The following is a 25280-nucleotide window of genomic DNA, read 5'->3' on the forward strand; positions in this document are numbered from 1 at the left end:
AATATTCCAGTCAACAGTGTCAAAAGCTTTCTCTAAGTCTACAATGCTAGAAAATTAGGATTCCCTTTCCTTGATCTATTTTCTAAGATAAGTCGTAGGGTCAGTATTGCCTCACGTGTTCAGACATTTCTACGGAATCCAAGCTGATCTTCCCAGAGGTCGGCTTCTACCAGTTTTTCCATTCGTCTGTAAAGAATTTGTGTTAGTATTTTGTAGCCGTGGCTTATTAAACTGATAGTTCGGTAATTTTCACATCTGTCAACACCTGCTTTCTTTGGTATTGGAATTATTATATTCTTCTTGAAGTCTGAGGGTATTTCGCCTGTCTCATACATCTTGCTCACCAGATGGTAGAGTTTTGTCATGACTGGCTCTCCCAGGGCCATCAGTAGTTCTAATGGAATGTTGTCTACTCCCGGGGCCTTGTTTCGACTCAGGTCTTTCAGTGCTCTGTCAAACTCTTCACGCAGTATCATATCTCCCATTTCATCTTCATTTACATCCTCTTCATTTTCCATAATATTGTCCTCAAGTACATCGCCCTTGTATAGACCCTCTATATACTCCTTCCACCTTTCTGCTTTCCCTTCTTTGCTTAGAACTGGGTTTCCATCTGAGCTTTTGATATTCATACAAGTAGTTCTCTTTTCTCCAAAGGTCTCTTTAATTTTCCTGTAGGCAGTATCTATCTTACCCCTAGTGAGATAAGCCTCTACATCCTTACATTTGTCCTCTAGCCATCCCTGCTTAGCCATGTTTCACTTCCTGTCGATCTCATTTTTGAGACGTTTGTAATCCTTTTTGCCTGCCTCATTTACTGCATTTTATATTTTCTCCTATCATGAATTAAATTCAATATTTCTTCTGTTACCCAAGGATTTCTTCTAGTCCTCATCTTTTTACCTAGTTGATCCTCTGCTCGCTTCACTACTTCATCCGTCAAAGCTACCCATTCTTCTTCTACTGTATTTCTTTCCCCCATTCTTGTCAGTTGTTCCCTTATGCTCTCCGTGAAACACTCTACAACCTCTGGTTCTGTCAGTTGATCCAGGTCGTATCTCCTTAAATTCCCGCATTTTGCAATTTCTTCAGTTTTAATCTACGATTCGTAACCAATAGATTGTGGTCACAGTGCATATCTGCTCATGGAGATGTTTTAGAGTTTAAAATCTGGTTCCTAAATCGCTGTGTTACCATCACATAATCTGTCTGAAACCTTCCAATGTCTCCAGGCCTCTTCCTCATATAGTCTTGTTTCAAGGTTCTTAAACCAAGTGTTAGCTATGAGACGCTGTGTGCAAAATTCTACCAAGCAGGTTTGCCTTTCATTCCTTACCCCATTTCATATTCACACACTGCTTTTCCTTCTCTTTCTTTACCTATTACCGAATTTGAGTCCCCCCCCCCCCCCCATGACTTTGTCTCCCTTCACTATCTGAATAATTTCTTTTATATCATCACACATTTCTTCAATTTCTTCGTCATCTGCGGACCTAGTTGGCATATAAACTTGTACTAATGTGGTAGGTGTGGGCATTTTGTCTGCCTTGTCTACAATAATGCGTTCAGCATGCTGTTCATAGTAGCTTACTGATGCTCCTCTTATAGATATAATACGAAAGTGTTGGTATGTTGAGACACACACACACACACACACACACACACACACACACACACACACACACACACACAAATTCAAGCTTTCGCAACCATCGGTTGCTTCATCAGGAAAGAGGGAAGGAGAGGGAAAGACGAAAGGATGTGGGTTTTGAGGGAGAGGGTAAGGAGTCATTCCAATCCCGGGATTGGAAAGTAACAAACAACCAGAAATGACTGACCTGTGAAATGTAACATTGTTCCCGTCTTCGTCTTTGCTTTCATTCTTACTGTTACAATTAAAAGCAGTACACGAACGAACCATGTTTACGCACTGTTTCCCTGCAAATGGCGACTTCTATCACGTTCAATGTGGGGACGCGACACTAGCGCCAATGCGCGGTCTAGTTTTTATTTAGTAATTCTATGGTAGTACCCATTTTTAGCGCCATGTCAAAGATCTTTCTCAAATAAATTTGACGAATATTTGATATCTTTGATCAAATCTTCGACAAAGACATTTGATAGTGTAACAACGGCCTAAGCCAGGAGCGTTGGCTATTGTCGCCGATGTGCATAGACTGAGTTGCATTGTTGAGTCAGTCCATGCATTCATGGTGTCAGACAGCGTGTACCCATATTGTTTGAAAGCTTTTTTTTTTAATTAATGTAAGGCCGGTATTATACTATCAAATTTCTTTGTTAAAGATTTGGTGAAAGATGTGATCCAATATTCCGTCCAATATATTTGACGAAGATCTTTGACGTAGCGCTAGAAGGGGTATTACACTGTTATCAAATTTTTCGTCAAAGTTCAAGATGGCTAACAACAACTTGTTATTTAACCGCAGCAGTTCTACGTACTCCAATTGCATTGTTTGCACATGCGGAAAAGAAGTGGGGGGGGGGGGGGGGGGAGAATGGAACGATACATACGAGGTTGACAGTCCTGGGATTACAACTTGATAATAAATTCAGTTGGGAGGAGCACATCACAGAACTGCAGAAAGGCCTTAACAAATCTGTATTTGCAATTCGAGTGTTAGCAGACATAGGCAACATAAAAATGAAAAAGCTTGCATACTTTCATTCCATAATGTCATATGGGATAATATTTTGGGGGTAAATCTTGAAGTCAAACAAAAGTTTTCAAGGTCCAAAAGCGTGTAATACGTATTATTTGTGGAGTAAATTCACGGACCTCCTGCAGAAACCTCTTCAAAGAACTGGGTATACTAACTACTGCCTCTCAGTATTAGTATTGTCATTTCAGCTTAAAAAAATCGACATGTTCCACATCCATAAGGATCTCATCAGCACGGATGTATGGAACGAAAAACTAATCTAATCTGGGTGAAGCCGTGGGTTTTACGACGACACGATAAAAGCATTCAACAAAACTTGTTACGTGAGCTTACAGTGGAAGACGTCAAGTCGTACATCAATTACTTAAGAATGGATGAGCATACATTTCTGTATGTGCTCAATGAAGTGTATCCACATATCACAAAGCACAATATTCACTTAAAAACTGCTACATCTTCAGAAGACAGGCTCACTATAACACTCCGATTCCTTGCTACAGGAGAGGGTTATGTTAGGTTAGGTCAGGTTAGGTTAGGTTAGGTCAGGTTAGGTCTCCAATCTTCTTAATCTATTTTTGTATTCAGGGTGCCTCACGTTGTGAAGCGTCTCGTCAGCTTCAGACATCTCTATTAATTTTGTAGTTGTCGGCACACACCAATTGTATTTACCGGCAATGTTTATAAAAACACTACAGACGACAGAACGCTGCAGCGATGCTAGCGTTCCATGTGGTAACATGTCACATTGCAGTGAACAGAAGACAAGCGGTTTCTTTGATCAAATATACAGCGATGCCCTAGATTTGATCAAATATTGGACGACATTTGACAAAGTCCCTATTACACTATCAAATATCTTTGACAAAGATATTGGACAAAGAAATTTGATAGTGTAATACCGGCCTAAGTGACATTTAGAATTATGTGAGTACATTGTTGGTGTAAATGTTGGATCAAATTTGGGAAAAAAATTATTACAAATAAAAAGTATCGTCAACGCTTACTTTCACATGGTATTTAACATTGAAGATGATTACGAAATGTTATGGAAGTGCACCAGCGAACTATTCGGCGACGAGAGACGTCAGTGGTTGTTGACAATATGCTTAACAATTACATTGTTAAGAAACACGCTACGTTTGATGTGTAGTAAGCAGTAAGAATTACTGTATACTTAGATCATCACTGGAACTATTAACACAGGTGGCGCTTGGTTAAAAACCAGTCTGTAGACAAAAAGTCGTAGAATATGTAGTGTTCGTTATTTATTTACTGTTTGATACATGTTTCTATGCCCTACATATTCAACACAGAACATTGACGTTCAGAGGTCGGTTGTTATCGGCCATTTACATTGTTCCAATATCACGTGCTCCCTATACAGATCTACTGTATGGACGAATGCTCAACACATAAACTGAAAATCTCAATGCAAACGAGGAAGTTACGCCGTAGGACCATTTATTTACTTCCAGAACTTCGATCGGGAAGCTTGTAGATGAGATTTCATTGCCAAGAGATGGTTTTTGTAAATTAGGGAAGACCTGAAAATTTATATTCGCTGCCTAGGAACTCCTTTCGTCCTCATTGTTGGCAGATAAACTTACATAGAAAATTTTGTAGCACTTAGTGACTTCTGTTTGTAAACATCCCGTGAATGCTGTTACACTGAGCTGCTTGTGGCGCGATTAGAACAACCTTAAAAATAATTGTTTGACACAGTTCATACAGCCTGTTGTCGGTTTTGACATTATGCAGGATCTCGTAGATCCTACGATGTAGCAATGGTCCACACTATTGCGGGCACCATGTTTACCCACAGTGGACTTAACGGCCTCGCATCCGACTTAAAGGTGAAGATTGGAAGTAAATAAGTAACGAAGGAGGTACCCTCGTGTGTGCTGGTGTAGTCCCCTCACGACATAATTCCTGCTGCAATTTTAAAATTCAATCTGCGGAAGGACGCGCGTCGATAGCTGTCGCCTTTGGGCTGCCACTTGCACTCAATGTCAGTTCGCGGGCTTTTCAGAAGACCAGGCTTCCCGTTGGAGACTGTGTTCTGGTCACCGGTGGTAGATTGGAACTCTAATCTCACGGTTACTTTTAATCAAAAGTTTCAGAAGAAATGAATAAAATTGCGTTTGACCCCATTTCTAACAGCGTGTAATTTCTTGCTCAAGGGTCGCGTTTTTATGGCTTCAGGAGCTTTGAAGAAAGTAGTTGTTAGGATAATTTCCTTGGGCGCACAATAAATTGAAGATCTTCATTAACTGTTATTAAATTAATTTGCATAAATCGTAATGAATTGACGAAAAATTAGCAATTGATGGTCCCCTATTCGATAGTTGGCAAGCCAACTTAAAACTGTGTTAATCATGTATCATGATCATTAAGGGAAGAACGACCGTTTTTAATGCTTTACGTAAGGATGTATTTTTGTGATTTAACTGTCTCCTTCACTATCCGAAATTCGTTGAAACATTTGCCTCACTGGATACAAGGGAAGGGGTGCGCACCGAATTATGTGAATGTGCGTAGTGCTATTCTTGTAGCTATTCCGATGGAAATTTTCGAGCAGCTTTAAGAGCTGCGTTTGCAATGTACTTCCTCATTCGTTAATCCTATTTGCTTAAAGGCCCCCGTAACTACCATCATTTCGTCAAACTTAGTTATGCTTGCCATTATTTGACCGTGTACGACGCTGTTTGTCAAGCATAGATAGTGTTTGACGTGTTTGTGAGAGTTTGACAAGAAGGCGGACATTGTCTGTGTCGATGTGTCGCCTTATATGTTTAGTGGAAAATTGATTTATTATAATTTAACTCACTGCGTCGTTAGTTTCGCAACTACAGAAACTATGATCTAGTATAAAAACAAAATAGCACTGGCAGTTACCAAACGGGTAGAGGTATTGCATCTTTCCCAGCCACATAACGCATGAAAAGGATATGAACAAAATCAATATTTTACGCTTCAAATAACACACGCGGGAATAAAAGAAATAGTTTTCCGGTTCTTCCATGGACAACGTGAGCTACATGTTCCCAAGTTGTGGTATTTTAATGAACTGTCATTAGAGGACCGAGAAGAAGAGAATAAATTTTCATATATATGAGTCTCCTTTTTAATATGAGGGCGAAGTAACGCTAAAGAAGTTAATAAACGTTTCACTGTCTTATCAGCAGAAAGTTTCTGTAATCATTAGATTCTGGTTGTAATATTTCCAATAACAGGTTTCCAGTTGTACGTTTATCACTGATTTTAAACCCTTCCCTGGACCAACGTATTAGTTGCGTCTTCTTTAAACACATTGCCGGAGTCAGTTATGGCCTTCAGTCCTAGGACAAGATTGATGCAGCTCTCAATGAATCTAGAAATGCTTCATCAGCATTTGTAGCCATTCCCACTAGTGTCAAATTATGTTGTGGTTTTCAGTCCAGAGACTGCTTTGATGCAGCTCTCCATGCTGCTCTATTCTGTACAAGCTTCATCATCTCACAGTACTTACTGCAACCTACATCCTTCAGCATCTGTTTAGTGTACTCATCTCTTGGTCTCCCTCTACGATTTTTACCCTCCGCCCTGCCCTCCAATACTAAATTGGTGATCCCTTGATGCCTCAGAATATGCTCTACCAACCGATCCCTTCTTCTAGTCAAATTGTGCCACAAATTTCTCATCTCCCCAATTCTGTTCAGTACCTCCTCATTATTTATGTGATCTACCCATCTATTCTTCACCATTCTTCTGTAGCACCACATTTCGAAAGCTTCTATTCCCTTCTTGTCTAAACTCTTTATCGTCCATGTTTCACTTCCATACATGGCTACACTCCATACAAATACTTTCAGAAACTATTTCCTGACACTCAAATCTATACTCGATGTTAACAAATTTCTCGTCTTCAGAAACACTTTCCTTGCCATTGCCAGTCTACCTTTTATATCCTCTCTACTTCGACCATCATCAGTTATTTTGCTCCCCAAATAGCAGAACTCCTTTACTACTTTAAGTGTGTCATTTCCTAAACTGATACCCGCAGCATCACCCGATTTACCTAGACTACATTCCATTATCCTCGTTTTGCTTTTGTTGTTGTTCATCTTATATCCTTCTTTCAAGACACTGTCCATTCCGTTAATTTGCTCTTGCCCTCAAGAACATCGCCGTTGTACAGACCCTCTATATACTCCTTCCACCTTACTGCTTATACGAAAATCGTTTGCTTCAAAAGTAAGGTTGATGTGTATACAGGCTTCTTTTCATACATCCGTAGTTAGATACGAGCGAACTTGACTGAATAATTTGCTTAAACAAGTTTTAATAAGTTTCACTGTCCATTCGAAGAAAGTTGATCTAATGATCAGGTTCTGAGAATAATACTTCCAATGGCAGATTTTCATGAGTAACTTCCATTTTAAACCATTCCCCGGGCCAGAGTCATATTTTCTTCATCTTCAAACACAGTGCCAGTCAGTGCCAGTCAATGCCAGGACTGCTTTTTCTGCTGTTGTTTCCGTCATCACTATTGTGAAAATACTCGTAAACTTTAACAGCGTGTGCATTAACGTGAAGTAAGACAAACACGTTTGAACATGTACGGGCTTTGCTTGGCAAATCCGTGGCTAGATAAGAGCGATTTTGTTTAACACCTTTGACAGTTTTCTAGGACCTTACGGCCACACGACGACGAACAATATCAGAGTTAGGATTGGATTTTGTAAGCGTTGTCTTCTGTAGGTGACTTTCATTACCTTAGTATTCTTCCAAAAATCTGGGCCTGACATCAGCTTTTTTCATGTATAGATTTCTGTAGTTGCTGAGCCTTAAATTGGTCTGCGAGCGCGCGCGCGCTCACACACGCTCGCGCACACGCACACGACTGTTGCGATTAATGTAGTAACAGGTTCAGTCACGTAGTCATGCGGTATTTTTATCTATTTATGCACATCATTATTTCATTCACTTTTTTGAAGTTCGGGCGACAGTGTTTCCAAGAAGCGCCGACCTGCTGTGGTCGCAAAATTTCGTTACAGCCTTGTGACTCCATTTCGTCCTAATACACAGCGTCTGGCAGCTGTAGCAGCATAACTACAAAATTTTATCTAACAGATCGATCATTGGTGTATGGCAGCCGTTAATGGTCCTTGTCTTATTTTCTTCATATAGGCTTTGCTCTCGGTAGCACTCAGAATTAGTGAAAAGCTTGTAGGCTCTAGCAGGAGCTATAATACTAGTCGGTGAATTGGCGTTCACTAGCCCATGAAACCCTAATAAATCCTGTAATGGAATCTGCGAAGTTCTACGGCACCTGGCGAAGTTCGTAGACTTGCTTAGTTTCGTTTCCAAGGTAATGCATGGTACTTCGCAGAACAATAATGCGGGAGGGCGTACTTGGTTGTTGGACTTAAGAGTTAGCTGCTTTATTGCGTGGCGTTACAAATATGTAACTAGTGGCGGCACTGAACGTCCAATGATACTGTTCTGATGGCCGATGCGGCCCTGCCCAATCGGTAAGCCCACGGGCGGTAGTCCCAACTCCCTGCTGCATCATGGAATTCTATTCGGCTTAATAATGGCTTTTAATAAAAGCGACCGTCGAGATACGGAAACTCGTAATGAACGGACCAACTTAGTCCAGTAATTCCTAACCGACCTTATTGGGGGAACGCTATAAGAGGCTGACAGCAACCTCCATCACGGCACTGGCACGTGTCGGTTGCTATTTAAGCTAGCACCTGTTAATACATTACGACAAAAAGAGAACAGTCCGCCTGTCAAGTTAGATTTCATTGTTCGGTGACACAGGCGAACGAAAAATTTTTTTGGGAAACTTTTTTACTTTGATAGCCGATCTTCATAGATTTTTATGAGCTAAACCCAAATACAGCCCTAGTTTTTTGTATCACCCATAGTTTTCGAGCAATATGGTTTTTATTGTATACTAAAAAAATCCTGTGCTATATGGTAAACGGGGAAATTAATGACACGCTTTGTACAATATAAGCACGGTTTGTATTTACAGTGAGCAACTTAAAACAATATGTGTTAGTAGGGGTTTCACACTTGGTTCAAGAATCATAAAAGGAGGTTGTATACCTGGAGATACTAATAGGTATCAGATAGATTATATAATGGTAAGACAGAGATTTAGGAACCAGGTTTTAAATTGTAAGACATTTCCAGGGGCAGATGTGGATTCTGACCACAATCTATTGGTTATGAACTGCAGATTGAAACTGAAGAAACTGCAAAAAGGTGGGAATTTAAGGAGATGGGACCTTGATAAACTGAAAGAACCAGAGGTTGTAGAGAGTTTCACGGAGAGCATAAGGGAACAATTGACAAGAATGGGGGAAAGAAATACAGTAGAAGAAGAATGGGTAGCTCTGAGGGATGAAGTAGTGAAGGCAGCAGAGGATCAAGTAGGTAAAAAGACGAGGGCTAATAGAAATCCTTGGGTAACAGAAGAAATATTGAATTTAATTGATGAAAGGAGAAAATATAAAAATGCAGTAAATGAAGCAGGCAAAAGGGAATACAAACGTCTCAAAAATGAGATCGACAGGAAGTGCAAAATGGCTAAGCAGGGATGGCTAGAGGACAAATGTAAGGATGTAGAGGCTTGTCTCACTAGGGGTAAGATAGATACTGCCTACAGGAAAATTAAAGAGACCTTTGGAGAGAAGAGAACCACTTGTATGAATATCAAGAGCTCAGCTGGCAACCCAGTTCTAAGCAAAGAAGGGAAGGCGGAAAGGTGGAAGGAGTATATAGAGGGTTTATACAAGGGCGATGTACTTGAGGACAATATTACGGAAATGGAAGAGGATGTAGATGAAGATGAAATGGGAGATAAGATACTGCGTGAAGAGTTTGACAGAGCACTGAAAGACCTGAGTCGAAACAAGGCCCCGGGAGTAGACAACATTCCATTAGAACTACTGATGGCCCTGGGAGAGCCAGTCATGACAAAACTCTACCATCTGGTGAGCAAGATGTATGAGACAGGCGAAATACCCTCAGACTTCAAGAAGAATATAATAATTCCAATACCAAAGAAAGCAGGTGTTGACAGATGTGAAAATTACCGAACTATCAGTTTAATAAGTCACAGCTGCAAAATACTAACGCGAATTCTTTATAGACGAATTGAAAAACTGGTAGAAGCGGACCTTGGGGAAGATCAGTTTGGATTCCGTAGAAATGTTTGAACACGTGAGGCAATACTAACCTTACGACTTATGTTAGAAGAAAGATTAAGAAAAGGCAAACCTACGTTTCTAGCATTTGTAGACTTAGAGAAAGCTTTTGACAACGTTAACTGGAATACTCTTTCAAATTCTGAAGGTGGCAGGGGTAAAATACAGGGAGCGAAAGAAACCAGATGGCAGTTATAAGAGTCGAGGGGTATGAAAGGTAAGCAGTGGTTGGGAAGGGAGTGAGATAGGGTTGTAGCCTCTCCCCGATGTTATTCAATCTGTATATTGAGCAAGCAGCAAAGGAAACAAAAGAAAAATTTGAAGTAGGTATTAAAGTCCATGGAGAAGAAATAAAAACTTTGAGATTCGCCGATGACATTGTAATTCTGTCAGAGACAGCAAAGGACTTGGAAGAGCAGTTGAACGGAATGGACAACGTCTTGAAAGGAGGATATAAGATGAACATCAACAAAAGCAAAACGAGGATAATGGAATGTAGTCAAATTAAATCGGGTGATGCTGAGGGGATTAGATTAGGAAATGAGACACTTAAAGTAGTAAAGGAGTTTTGCTATTTAGGGAGTAAAATAACTGATGATGGTCGAAGTAGAGAGGATATAAAATGTAGACTGGCAATGGCAAGGAAATCGTTTCTGAAGAAGAGAAATTTGTTAACATCGAGTATAGATTTAAGTGTCAGTAAGTCGTTTCTGAAAGTATTTGTATGGAGTGTAGCCATGTATAGAAGTGAAACATGGACGATAACCAGTTTGGACAAGAAGAGAATAGAAGCTTTCGAAATGTGGTGCTACAGAAGAATGCTGAAGATAAGGTGGGTAGATCACGTAACTAATGAGGTATTGAATAGGATTGGGGAGAAGAGAAGTTTGTGGCACAACTTGACTAGAAGAAGGGATCGGTTGGTAGGACATGTTTTGAGGCATCAAGGGATCACAAATTTAGCATTGGAGGTCAGCGTGGAGGGTAAAAATCGTAGAGGGAGACCAAGAGATGAATACACTAAGCAGATTCAGAAGGATGTAGGTTGCAGTAGGTACTGGGAGATGAAGAAGCTTGCACAGGATAGAGTAGCATGGAGAGCTGCATCAAACCAGTCTCAGGACTGAAGACCACAACAACAACAACAGGGGTTTCACTTCTCAGCTGGAATTGGTTTGTATTGTTTCACTTTTTCTTTGAAGCTTGTGGTGTAGCTTTTTCTACGATGAGTCGCTTGCTGAACTTCTCGGTGAAATGACCAACATCAGTCCCCCATCATGTTGGTGTTCCAGCGGCCTTGGTAGCGTTTTTCTGTCACTTAAATGTCCTGGTTAAAACGCTCTCCTTGCTCCTCACTAACATCTCCCATCTTGTCTGGGAAGTAATCAAGGTGACTGTTCAAAAGGTGACCTTTCAGCCTCATTAAACATCCTAAAGTTTAAAACTTCTTTAACATTGTAGCTATAATAGAAACATATTGTGGGTCTTTTTCATGTCCTAAGAGCTTTGTAACGACTGGCTTGAATGATACCCATGCTTCTTATTTGTCATTGTGAATTCAAAGTTAACATCAAACATCAATTTTCTAATGTCAGGTCCGACAGAGACACCTTCTTTTAGTTTAGCTTCTGAAAGGTGGGAAAACTTTCGGCAGATACTTAAAACATTGTCCATGTTTAGGCAAAGCCTTTACAAACTGCTTCATTCGGCCTAACTTTATATGTAGAGGTGGTAGGAGTATTTTTTTTATCTACAAGGTTTCTGCATAGAATGATCTTCTCACCAGGTATTACAGACGTCCTCATAGGCCAGTTCTTTCTGCACCAGTGTAGATCCCTAGCCGTACTGTCCTATACGCACAACAAACATGGAAATTTTGGTGAAGCCACCTTGCTGACCAAGGAGCATGTGTGTCCACTTTCCTTTTTCTACTCTGTCTAAACTCTACACGTGCGTACTGCATTTCTCTCTCCCTCTCTCGTCCCCCTCTCCCTCCCCCTCGCTCCCCCCCCCCCCCCCCCATATGATCACTGATGAATGAATAGAGGATTTCGCGCTGTTTACTGATTTTACATAAGGCCAAACCCTCTTAGAATTTAATCAGATTGTTTAGCAAAATTTTACTTTCAAAGTCATTGAACGCGTCTCTCATTGCTCTCTTTAAGCTGACTTTCGCTTTTGTTTGTGATATAGGTTTTGACTTACCTTGAGTCAGCAGTGAAACACTTAGTTTACGTAGCAATATCCTAACATGACTATTAAACCACTGTGTATCTTCACATTCATAAGACCTTGTTTGAAATATAAATGTCTATGGCACATTGAACGATGATTTTGAATTTTTGCATTTGTGCTCCACATCTTGATCCTCAGCAATGAATGTTTGATGATTACTACTTACGTACTCTGCGATTTGTATCCTGTCAATCTTGATAAGCAAAAATATTTTCTTACCTTTCTTAACATTCTTTGTTATACCTGTAGTCATAGTTTCTGCAAAACCCTTTCATGACTGACACGTTCATGTACGTTAACCGATTCTGTAAGCTCAGGTATGTTTGATTTGTAGATGGTCTCAGACGTTACCTTCTCGAGCTGGTTCTCATATTATCCGCTCGAAGTAATTTTTTGACAAGACATTTATTTTTTTTTATTTTTATTTATTTATTGTTCCGTGGGACCACATTTAGGAGAAGTCTCCATGGTCATGGAACGAGTCAATACATGAATTATAACACGATTGTAGAAACAGATAAAATGAAATATAAGAAACATATTCAGGTGACAAGTCGTTAGTTTAAATAAAGAAAATCAAGAATGTAACACTGGAATTTGCTTAATTTTTTATCTCTTCCAGGAGCTCCTCGACAGAATAGGAGTGAGCCATGAGGAAACTCTTCAGTTTAGACTTAAAAGTGTTTGGGCTACTGCTAAGATTTTTGAGTTCTTGTGGTAGCTTATTGAAAATGGATGCAGCAGAATACTGCGCTCCTTTCTGCACAAGAGTCAAGGAAGTGCATTCCACATGCAGATTTGATTTCTGCCTAGTATTAACTGAGTGAAAGCTGCTAACTCTTGGGAATAAGCTAATATTGCTAACAACAAACGACATTAAAGAAAATACATACTGTGAGGGCAATGTCAAAATTCCCAGACTATTGAATAGGGGTCGACAAGAGGTTTTCGAACTTACACCATACATAGCTCGAACAGCCCGTTCTTGGGCCCAAAATACCCTTTTTGAATCACAAGAATTACCCCAAAAAATAATACCATATGACATAAGCGTATGAAAATATGCGAAGTATACTACTTTTCGTGTTGAAATGTCACTTATTTCAGATACTGTTCTAATGGTAAATAAAGCGGCATTTAGTTTCTGAACAAGATCCTGAACATGGGCTTTCCACAACAGCTTACTATCTATCCGTACGCCTAGGAACTTGAACTGTTCCGTCTCACTTATAACATGCCCATTCTGTCTGATTAAAATGTCAGTTCTTGTTGAATTGTGGGTTAGAAACTGCATAAACTGAGTCTTTTAGCATCAAATTATTTTCCACAAGCCACGAACTTATGTCATGAACTACATTATTTGATAATGTTTCAATATTACACACAAGATCCTTCACTACCAAGGTGGTGTCATCAGCAAACAGAAATATTTTTTAATCACCTGTAATACTGGAAGGCATATCATTTACATAAATAAGGAACAGCAGTGGCCCCAGCACAGACCCTTGGGGAACGCCCCATTTAACAGTGCCCCATTGGGACTGAACATCATTACCACTCTCAATATTGCGGAGGATTACCTTCTGCTTTCTGTTCTTAAAGTAGGAGGCGAACCAATTGTAAGCTACTCCCCTTACTCCATAATGTTCCAACTTCTGCAGTAATATTTTGTGGTCAACACAGTCAAAAGCCTTCGTTAAATCAAAGAAAACACCTAACGTTCGCAACCTTTTATTTAATCCGTCCAAAACCTCACAGAGAAAAGAGACTATAGCATTTTCAGTTGTTAAGCCATTTCTAAAACCAAACTGTACATTTGACAGCAAATTATGTGAATTTAAATGCTGCAGTAACCTTGTATATACAACCTTCTCGATAACTTTAGCAAACACCGATGGCATAGAAATAGGTCTATAATTGTCAACATTATCCCTGTCTCCCTTTTTATAAAGTGGCTTCACTACCGAGTACTTTAATCGGTCAGGAAACCGACCACTCCTAAAGGAAAAGTTACAGATGTGGCTAAGTACTGAGCTAACATACGTGGAACAATACTTCAGTATTCTGCTAGATACCCCGTCATATCCATGAGAGTTCTTGGTCTTCAGTGATTTAATTATTAACTCAATCTCCCTCTTGTCAGTATCATGGAGGAGCATTTCAGGTAACAGTCTCGGAACACTTTTTTCTAAGAGCGCTATATGATTCCCTGTTGGGACTAGGTTTCTATTTAGTTCACCTGCTATATTCAGAAAGTGATTATTAAGTAAAATACATATATACGACTAATCAGTAACATGGACATCCCCACTACGCACTGATTCTATATTCTCGACCTGTCTCTGCAGACCAGCCACTTCCTTTACGACTGACCATATGGTTTTAATTTTATCCTGAGACTTAGCTATTCTATCTGCATACCACATACTTTTTGCCTTCCTAATAACTTTTTTAAGCACCTTACAATACTGTTTGTAATGGGCTGCTGCATTTAGATTTTGACTGTTTCCAACGTTTTGATATAATTGCCACTTTGTTCTAAAAGATATTCTTATCCCTTTAGTCAGCCACCCAGGCTGCCTGTTTGTGCTAGTACCCTGTTTTGAACGTTCTAACGGAAAGCAACTTTCAGAATAATGAAAATACAGTGAAATCTAGAGCTTTTTAGCTGCTTACAAGCGTTGATAAATATCAACGGGGACAGTTGAAAATGTGTGCCCCGATCGGGACTCGAACCCGGAATCTCCTGCTTACTTGGCATACGCTCTGTCCAACTGAGCCATCGGGGCACACATTTTAACCTGTCCCCGTTGATATTTATCAACGCCCGTAAGCAGCTACAAAGGCCTGGATTTCACTGTAATTTCATTCTTAGAGACCTGCAAGATCACCAATGGTATGTGTGTTCTTTCGGACACCACACTCACGTTTCGGAGTAATGTCACATGTACTGTCACTGGTAACCGTTTTGAGGGCATGAGTCCCCCAATGTAAATATGCCGAATTGAAGTCATCGCTTGTTACAACGTCCTAACCAGGAAAATTACTAATGATATTTTGCAAGTTCTCTCGTGAAGTGCTCTACCACTACCACTACAGCTCCTGACCCAGGCAGTGTAGAAAGGTATCAGATTAGCAGTCTTGACCTACCTTTCACACTTCCTCCGGATTAATTCACATTCGGTATACATGGCAACCTCCCTATATACTGTAGACTTATTTATTCAATAAATACGCTGCCACCGTTGGCAACAAACCATCCCTAAGATAAATTTTTCAATCTGAACTTAGGATGTCATTGCTATCCGCTTTCGGTAAACAACTTTCTGTTCTTGGTACAATCTTGGCATTTTTACTTTCTATAAGCGATACCAATTATGGGACATTTCCTTGGATGCATCTGCAGTTTACTAATTTCAGATGAACATTTTCGGTATCTAATCTCAGAGGAAGAGTATTTTCTGAGAACACGGTAGCTGATGTAACTTCAGAGTTTAGCAGGCAATTCGTCTCTGATTGCAAGACACGCCACATCCTCTTTACCGTTCTAGTAGATGCTTCCTGCGTTTAGTGCATTCCTGACTTTTTGAAGGGAATTCTGCTCCAACTTAGAGAATCGTAACTGACTGAGTACGATCCTATAAATTGCTTAGCCTGCATCTTCGGTGTGATACTAGTTGCGTTCACCAAATCACCCATCGCCGAAAAGAGTGGGGGATGGCCTCGGTACATAGGTGGCAGGTGTCATTCGTGCCGTCATGTCACTGTTTGCAACCGGTTGTAGCCTCCACGTCACGCCCATTCAGCGAAAGTAGCGAGTGCACACAGACATTCTTTCCCGCCCTGCATGCTTCTTTCCTGAGGGACTCTTTTACCCGCCTAACGGTGGAGCTCCCAGTGATTAGCATACCTGCACTCCGCCCAAGTCCAGACTAGACAAGAAAAGCGGCTCCTGACCCAACAGGAAAGACATTCCATGCTGCCTCAGAAGTATTATTGAAACTGAGTAGGTCCTCATCTCTGCTGCTAAGGCGCAAGGAGCCAGCAGTGCAGCCCATTCTCTCTTCGGCTTTCCATCCAGTGACCTATGAACCCACCACTATCCGCCACACTCTGGAGAGACGTCCACAGCTCGTGGTCTAATGGCTAGCGTTGCTGCCTCTGAATCACATAGTCCTGGGTTCGTTCCCAGCCGGGTTGAGGATTTTCTGTGCCCGGGGACTGGGTGGAGGTATTGTCCACATCATTTCATCATCATCATTATCATCATTTGTGGCAGTGGCTAGATCGGACTGTGGAAAAAAAAGTTGGTCTGTGTAAAAATTGGGACTCGGTACAGACGCTGGAGAGGCGACAGACTGGTCAGAGGTTGCATATCAAAAGACGCAGTGATAACCTCTCACCAGGGATATAAAACACAGGTGCAAAGGTGTCGCAAGTCTTGTTATTGGCGCCCCGATGTCGCTGCAGCTTTGAGAAATAGTCAGAAGACTGCCCATATCGTACTACACCCACTGTTCGTCGCCTACTCCCCACATCCTGTCGGCGTCTTGCAACCCCCCCCCCCCACACAAACACACCCCAAATCAGGTCCTTCTTGATCTCATCCCCCCCCCCCTCCCCCCTCCTCCTCCTCTCTCTCTCTCTCTCTCTCTCTCTCTCTCTCTCTCGCTACCTGGAGTGCAGCCTACTAGTCAGAGGCTTAAAAACTCTTCCTTCTGTCGTGGAGACTGCCCTGCAAAGCAGGGCGATATTATTCCTACTCAACACACCAATAATGCTGGGTATCCTATATTGCAGGAGCTGGAAAAATTGTTTGCCCATATCTCCTATTCTATTGGAGCTAGGTTGTTATAAACCCTCCACGGTGTTGATACTCACGATGTTTGCTGTTTGTGTAACAAGTTTGGTTGAAATCGATTGAGTAGTTTGGGAGAACACACACACACACACACACACACACACACACACACACACACACACACACACACACACTGCTATATAATATGACGTTCTAAGACATCCATTCGTAACTCGTCCACTATTGTGATGAAATACACGGGAGGGAAAAAGTTGTTCTTACTCATGAAGCTGGTCACGTGACTCATGTCAGGAAAGAATATACTGTCAATAGGACTAATCAAGAAAATAGCAGACAAGTCTGGACTTCTTTGTGCATCTATAAAAACAATACTGTACTGACTCAAAAGTATGCACCTCCCTTTCAAGCGTTGTCATATTTTAATGCTGTAACTGCAATGTGTGCTATGAATGCATAAATTCGTCTTGTGTAATGCACGCGAGTTATTACGCTTAACACTTTAAAGTGTTAAAGGCAACGCTTATGAGTTTGCTGTTAACTTTTTTTGTCAGGTGTGAATGAAAATAAAATCAGTCTTGATCCGATTTGCTGTCTGGTGGCTTCTCGTATAAGCTGGTTATGGATCACAAAAGTAAGAAGGAAACATCAAACAGCGTTTAACTGCATGCAAATGCAGCTGTTGTTAAATAACTGTTGTTATTCATATTAATTTCCCAATTTTCCTCTCCTGTTTATTCGCACTGGGTCGCTACTATAATAAATTTTCATGTTTGCACAGCCGTGTTGTAATAGAATTTTGTAACACGTTAAGAGCAGCCGTGTTTGTTTTTAATCCAAATTTAACAGCGGCCAGCTACGTTTTGTTTGTTTTTAATCGAAACTTGAATTGTTCGACGGAGCTGGTATAGACCGACAGCCACATTTTTCGGAACCACATCCTACCCCCTAACTCAGATCGCTATCCCCAGTGTGGCGTGTCCATGTTGGTTCGCGCTGATTTTTCCTGTCCATTTGGGGGGGGGGGGGCAGACTTTTCACCATAGCAAGGCTGCTCAATTAGGACTTCAGTCATCTGCTTCAGAATTATTTAGCCTACATCCTTTTGAAACCTTTATCTTAAGAGATCTGGCCAGTTTTCTTGGATGTCGTTGGAACCTGTTAAGATTCGCCACTTTCTCATGGAAGAAAGATTTGACTGCCGATTGCTTCAGAAAATACGTCCACCATTAAAAAAAAGTTAATTATCTTACAAAAGAATTTTTACTAACTTTGTATAAGTATATGTATATTACATGTCTGATTCCAAGACACATTGCGAGACACTTAAAAATAAGATTTGCATCTTACGCGACTGTACATCACTTAGATACCTTCGCGTGTAGGTAAATAAACTGTTGCAGCAATAACGTACTTAAGCATTTATTAGACAGTTATCTAAGACTTTACATCTCTGGATACTATTCTTGCAGATAGAAAACACCTTAAATGATGTGACCATACGCCATCGCTATGTGAATTAGTGAATTCTGATGAGTACGTGCAGCAGATACGAGAACTAGCCCCGAATATTTCTGCACAGGAACGGAAATCCGCCTATAACCGTCCACCAAGTTGCTGAATGTATCAGAACATTGGTCTTTTTTGTAGCTTAAAATGCCTCTCTCTCTCTCTCTCTCTCTCTCTCTCTCTCTCTCTCTCTCTCTCACACACACACACACACACACACACACACACACACAGGGAGAGAGATCGACAACATAATTATATTGATTGCTCTTTGTAGGAAGACTGTATTGATGTGTGCCCGTCTCGTATCCTCAGATCATCGATAAAATTCTTTGTGCTTTAGACAGTTCAAATATTTTGTGTATTTGTATTTACAGAACGCGTCGGCACAGGCTGCGCTGCAGGCCGCTTCCGCCTTGTCTGGTCAGAACGAGACCCAAGGCGGACCAAACACAGTACTCCGTGTCATCATCGAGCACATGGTCTATCCAGTTACTCTAGATGTGCTCTGTCAGGTGAGTGTGAAACGAACTTAACCCGCTGTGCGGCATAGCACCTAATTTAACATGCTGGATTCAGTGAGAAAATCATTTTAAAGACAAGATCGTGCTTCAAGCCGTTAAATAATAAGCTTCTGATTTGCACTGAAGGTGAAAGTGGGTTGGAAATGTAGAAAGGCAAGGGTTTGAGAAACACCGCCGCTTAAATAGTCGTTGTATAGGGGAAAGCGGAAAACTGACATAACGGCACTAAAACAGCGTATCTGAGCTTAATTGGCAATTCGCTTGGCAGACCAGAATGCAAGCGGACACAAGAGTAAACAATAGAGGCCTTGGCTGTAATGACAGCAGGCGTGATCTGTCATAAATGGTGGATATGAGGGGTAAAACAGTTGTGAAGGTAAGGCACAACAAAATTTAAAAGTTATTAAAGGAATACTCACTGCACATGGTAGGCTTCAGCATTTGGTGATTAAAACTTTTGTGGGTACCTTTATTCAGTTGGCGACCTTACTATCTGATGTAATTTTCCTCAGTTGTAGCCTCACTCAAATGCATTCTGAAGTCTTAAGTTTCCAACAAGAAATCCTATGGGAGGGAGGGAGAATATTGGGGTTAAAACTGGAGACGTTGATATTAGATACTACGTTAGACTTCAGATTCTGGCACTGGTAGTGTCCTTAGATTTTTGTAATACTTATACCTGAAACAAGGTAACGTCTGTGTTTCGGTTCCGAACTTGTAATTCGTTCGAAATGATTGTTGCATTGACGGTCATTTGAATAAAATGTCAATTTGTTCTCCTAAAAGTTCGATAATGTGCAGTAAGTACTATTAAAATACGTACTACTCATTTGCCACCTTCAAATGAGGTATAACGAACTTAAATCTGGCGTCATGGGATGTAATAGGAAGCGATGCCTCCCCGCTCTGCAGTGTTTCCAATAGTTGTCCATGTGTTACGCTTCGTGAAGTTCACTTTCAAGGGTGAAGTCTTAACACACTAAGCGTAAAAACTCTTTAAGTTTGACATACTGAAATTAGTAAGTAATAGATACACATAATGTTACACAGGGTCCGACAATAAGAACTCCCGTATTTCGAAAGGTTGTGACAGATACGGAAAACATACTTTTATTTGCGAACAAGAAATAGTATCCATTTAACATTAGAGTATTTTAAAAATTATGCAAGGTAAATGGTGTCCACCATTGTTGACATATTGACGAATCCTTTCCCGAATTTCACCATAGTTCGTCTTGTCATTTCAGGTGGATAGCAATCACTTTCTTGGTGATTGCCTATCGGGCGAGAGGGGTGGGGGGGGGAGGGGAGGTGTCATGAAATTTAATGACGGACTCAGCATTACGGTTTTCATTCTTCTTTTTTTCCATTTGTCAGCTCACATCGATGGAAACTGGTTGTCTTTAATTACTGTACCGTGTAGTTACAAAAGTAGGGGCACGTTAAACGCTTGAAACAGAAGCTGTTGTGAGCCATAAAGCAGATCGTGGAAAGTAAGGTAGAAGCTGCTACCACTGAGAGCCGCGGGAAATAGCTAGCGGCTGTTGGCCACCGTGTAGCAGAGTTCGCTCTCGTCCGGTTCTTGCACAAATAGCGGCCGGAAGCGACCTTCCGTTTCCTCCCGCTAATATTTTCTCTGTACACAGCGCGCTAATGGTTTCCCACACCTCGCTGTCTCGTGTTAGTCGCACTGTCTGAAGCAATTTGCACTCACAAACGGAGAACAGCCGGGCACTGGGAAAATCATTTATTTATTTGCATTATTACTGATCTGCGTAATCCGAAAGTGTAGCTTTGGCATGTTCTATTGTATCAGAAGCGGGCTGTCTGGGTTTCTTTCTTCGCCGGTTTCGGAATTAAATGTTGTATGAAATCATAAGACCAGGAGCGGTTGTAGAAATAATTTTATGTAATGAAAACTTTCGCGAGATTATTCCTGAAGACCTTCGGAATAATGAAGACCCCCCCTTTCCCATTAACACGATTGTTCATAATACGTAATTGACAGTCGTATTGACAGTCTGGGGGCCAGTATTGATGGTTTGCGCAAAAGGCTTTAAAAATATTAACGCGCTCTCAGCATATTGCGCAATATATTTTACTGTGTTAGGGTGGTACAGTATTTCCTAATACACGGTTGTTTCTGCCGAAACTTCATTATTTGCAGACAATAGTAGGAAAGGTAGAGGAAAGTAATCATCTGTTGACGTGCATTGAGGGAAGTAACTGGATTCCATATTAACCGCTTAATCAATAGTTGGCAGTAGAAAGCATTCGACAAAAGTATGTACGCGGAGGGAAATACCATTGCAACTGCTTATTTGTTCATTCCAGAAGCTTGTATTATGTATAGTGGAGATACATAACAGCTCAACCTACCAATCCTCTATAGTAATGCATCTTATTCTTTTCATGTTTATAGTAGGATGGTTTGATAAGTCTGGCAATATTTCCATGAAAGAGTGGAACATTATTCCAGTGATCAATATAAAGAATTGCAACAATGTACAGTGTGCAGTTAATGTTGACAGCCGTCTAGTCCAGTGTGTCGACTGCGATTGAAAATGGAGAAAAGTTTCGTGCTGTGAAACATTTTCCCTTGAAGGACTGGAGTGCCGCAAAACTCAACACGGAACTGGATGAAGTTCACGTGAACTCAGCAACCATCATTGAAGACCATTTACGTTTGGAGTAATGAATTTAAAAATTGCAAGACAAGCACCGAAGACGAAGCGCGATTAGGCCGTCCAGTAGGGGCCAGCACAAAGGAAACCATTGACAAAGTTCATGATACTGTAATGCAAGACCGACGAATATAAATTCGTGAGATTGACTGTAGGCATCACAACTGAGCGAGTGCATTATACCCTGCACGAAGAATTGCTTATGAAGAAGCTGTATGCGAAGGGTGCCGCGATTGCTCGTAGTCTACTAAAAACACATCCGGCACAGCATTTCAACACAATGCTTGGTAATATTTAATCGCAGTCCGCAAGACTTGCGAAGAAAAGGAAAGACGATTTCGTCAGCTGTCACGGTTTCTTTCTTTCTTTCTTTCTTCTTCCTTTTTTTTCCGGGATTCCCAAGGAATAATCCTTACTCATTATTTGGATAAAGGCAGAACCATAACTGAACCTGTTACGCTTCATTGCGGATCGTTTGAAACGCACTGGCTGAAGAAAGACGAATGTTGGCATGCAAAAAGTGCTGAGGGACCAAGGTTATGCACCATCCCACATATCATAGATAACAAAAGGCGAAAATGCCTTAATTGAGCTTGGAATTGGTACCTCATCCACCCCGATTCGCCGACTTAGCCCCAAGTAACTTCTTACTGTTCCCTATCTAGAAACTTTGGCTTGCTGGGAAGAAATTATCACCAAACGAGGAAGTGGTAGTTCCAGTCAAGGAGTATTTTGACGAGTGTGACAGAACCTGTTTTTTCCGATGGGATGGAAAAACTGGAGTATCGCTGGATCAAGTATTTATCCGTCAAAGGAGACTTTGTCGAGAAGTTATAGTGCGTTTAAAATAAGTTGCGACTTTGGGCAGTTCCGTGCGGAGCGAGTTGCCAGCGTGTGCTGAACGCGTCAGCATGCGCCTGTAACGCCAGGCCTTCTTGGCTTTCTTTCTCAATCTATTTTAAAGAAACTATGTGGTAATAAACTCTAAGCCTTCGCACATCTTATAGCTTCATTTGTTAGTTTCATGATGAATTACCGGTTATTTCGTTAATGGTCATTTTTTTGTGATATTTCGGTATTAGCTAAACCACTGCAAGACGTTCGCAGTGTAAAATGGGGGTCGCTATGAATTTGCGTTTCATGCGTATGCATATGAAATTCAGGTAACATATTAAATTGTCGTTAAAACTCATACCATATAGCTATCTACGTTGAGAAAATGAAATTGTTAAGGGCTCCGTCACGAACGCACTTACCAATGAAAAAGCCAAAATCAGACATTCATAAATTCCTCGTATCTCACAAACTGTCTGAAATATAGAAACAACATTTTGGCAAATGATAGAACGCAAAGAGAATAGTATTTTGCCATATGATCTATATCTGAAACTTCCATATCCACCACAATATGGAAGCAACTGATTTTTTAATGATGTAATGTAATTTTGCAGGGAGCATCAATAGCCTGTGAAACGAGAATTACTGTGGGTTTTGCAAGAATATAAGTGAAGAAGGTGCACATTTGTTTATACTGAAAATTGATTTTCTCATAACTAAATTGATATGTCCCGCTTTTAGTCGCTAGTTAATAATACACTGTTTTAGGATTCTGCCACAATTTTATCTGCATTTGAATGTTAGTGAGAAATTGCCTGTAAACTCTGCTGTGTTTAGGCAAAAGAAGCAATGTTAAGACAGCAACAAAAGATGTAGCGTACTACTCAAAACGCGACACTGTCCTTTACGAATCCATTTCTACTCAACTACATTCTTGGTATGGCTGACGACTGAGACCAGTCCTGTGATAGAATATTTGCAATGACTTCTTTTGTCAGCATTTCAACCTCACTGAGTGTAAATTTCGTGTTGTTTTTTGCCACATTGCTTTTCGCGTAATCTCGTATACTCTGTCGGATTTAAAAGCATGATACGGAGGAAGCCTGATGAAACTATGCTCTTTAGCCTTAGCCATTTCGACGACCTGGTAGCGTGGAGCTTGTACAGCACTAAAAGTTCCATTAACTTCGCCTTAGGCAAGTTGGTTCAATTTTATCCGGTTGAACATTTCTTTGTACCCCGAGGAAAATAGCCATATTCCTACGCTGCATCGTTGGAGCTTTATCCATCACAACCGAGAGGTATTGCACGTTGTCCATTTCTATTGTCGGATTTGGAAGAATATTTTGCAACAGAAAATTATATTTATAGCTGGTGAACGTGTTCTTGGACGACCCCTTTAATTGCCAATATCGTTTTCATACGTGCTGCACTGTTAGTTATTAATGCAACGCCAACACGAAACACTTGTTCCCAATACCTGACGACTGTAGGACAATTCAACGCCAGAAAATATCGCGAGCTGATGAACGTAGATGCCTCTAATGCTTGACACCACGTGGTACTCGGCGTGGCAACAGGGCCGCTTAACAACCGAACTGCTGGCGGCGTGGTACGGAAAGCCGGTTTGCCATTGGTGTTACCTGGACAACGGCGTCATGTCCTCTCAGGTGAGCTTTACCACGCTTACCAAACCACCCTCGTGATCGCTTCAAGCATCGTGGGAAGTGAAATCCGACGAGTATGTGAAACAGTCTTTACAGTGCACGTAAGGTGGAATGAAGTTCATCAATTTGTTGAAAAATTCCTTGTTCACCCTTAAAATAATGATAGTTACCTGGTTCTGCAGAAAGTTCTCTTGGCCATGGCCAGAATGCCTTCCAAGCCTGTTTTTCGCCTACCGCCGCTTCATGCCTTTCTTTTTGCGGTATGTAGCGATTGCTGTCGCAATAGTGTGTACGTCTGAGTTCTACAACCGCGAACGCAGAGATTTTTCTCTATGGAGACAGTTCCAACTTCCTGCAAAGTCCCGGGCATAAATATGGCACAATAATATTGTGCCGATCTTGGCCTCACCCTTTCGCACATTGTATTTATAGAGTATTGTAGCACAATAAATACTCAAGGTGTGAGGGACCGCATAAGATTCGTCGTTGGTCAGGAACGCACACGGCTACTCGTGTACCATGACCAGGGTTACATCCTGGCAGGAGTTAAGTACTACGAAGTGAGTTCCCAGTGGATGGGGCGTAGCGCATTTGTGCGGTGGCGGGCTGCCAGTGTGCAGCTTAACATGGTGTACCTATGGGTGAAATTCTACTTTGCTCTGTTGTTTTGTGCTGAACTTCGATCGCGCTGCAAGGCTAGTACGGCGGCTGGATATAAGTTTGGATACTCGACCTTGAAGCGATACGACAGTTAATGACACCACTACATAAATAAAATGAGCTGATCATTACGTGGGCCACTGCTTATCTGCTCTTTGGATGTATTGTCTTTTTATGTAATATGCTATCGTATTACCGCGGGCGTACCACAGCAAACGTGCCTTGGGCAGCATTGATCTGCTAGCTACTATTATCTTTGTAGATGTGTAAAATCTTCAACGAATTCAGTTAAATTAACAGGTCTGTAGTCTATGATTACACACTTGACACCCAGATACCTCGCATATGCTATTCGACACATGATCTAGGGCTTTACATGTACTCTTTCATTAACGGCTGCTTTCTTCGTTGTGTTCGTACCATTTACACCACCCATGAACAAAGTTCGCACCATTTACACCA

At 41.0% G+C, this 25280-nt stretch overlaps 1 protein-coding gene and 1 non-coding gene across 5 annotated transcripts in view; one reads left to right on the plus strand and one right to left on the minus strand.

The window, feature by feature from the left end:
* Positions 1 to 25280, plus strand: part of LOC124794879 (polypyrimidine tract-binding protein 1) — a 264872-nt gene that overhangs the window by 151070 nt on the left and 88522 nt on the right. For all 4 annotated transcript variants that reach the window (XM_047258570.1, XM_047258579.1, XM_047258586.1 and 1 more), the window contains exon 5: positions 18824 to 18961. In XM_047258570.1, coding sequence (XP_047114526.1) covers positions 18824 to 18961 — 138 coding nt within the window. The remainder of the gene's footprint in view (positions 1 to 18823; positions 18962 to 25280) is intronic.
* Positions 14834 to 14907, minus strand: Trnat-agu. Its single transcript has one exon. It is a non-coding gene; the product is annotated as a tRNA-Thr (tRNA).

The sequence above is a fragment of the Schistocerca piceifrons genome, chromosome 1 (assembly GCF_021461385.2).
Source record: "Schistocerca piceifrons isolate TAMUIC-IGC-003096 chromosome 1, iqSchPice1.1, whole genome shotgun sequence".
Taxonomy (NCBI): Eukaryota; Metazoa; Arthropoda; class Insecta; order Orthoptera; family Acrididae; genus Schistocerca; species Schistocerca piceifrons.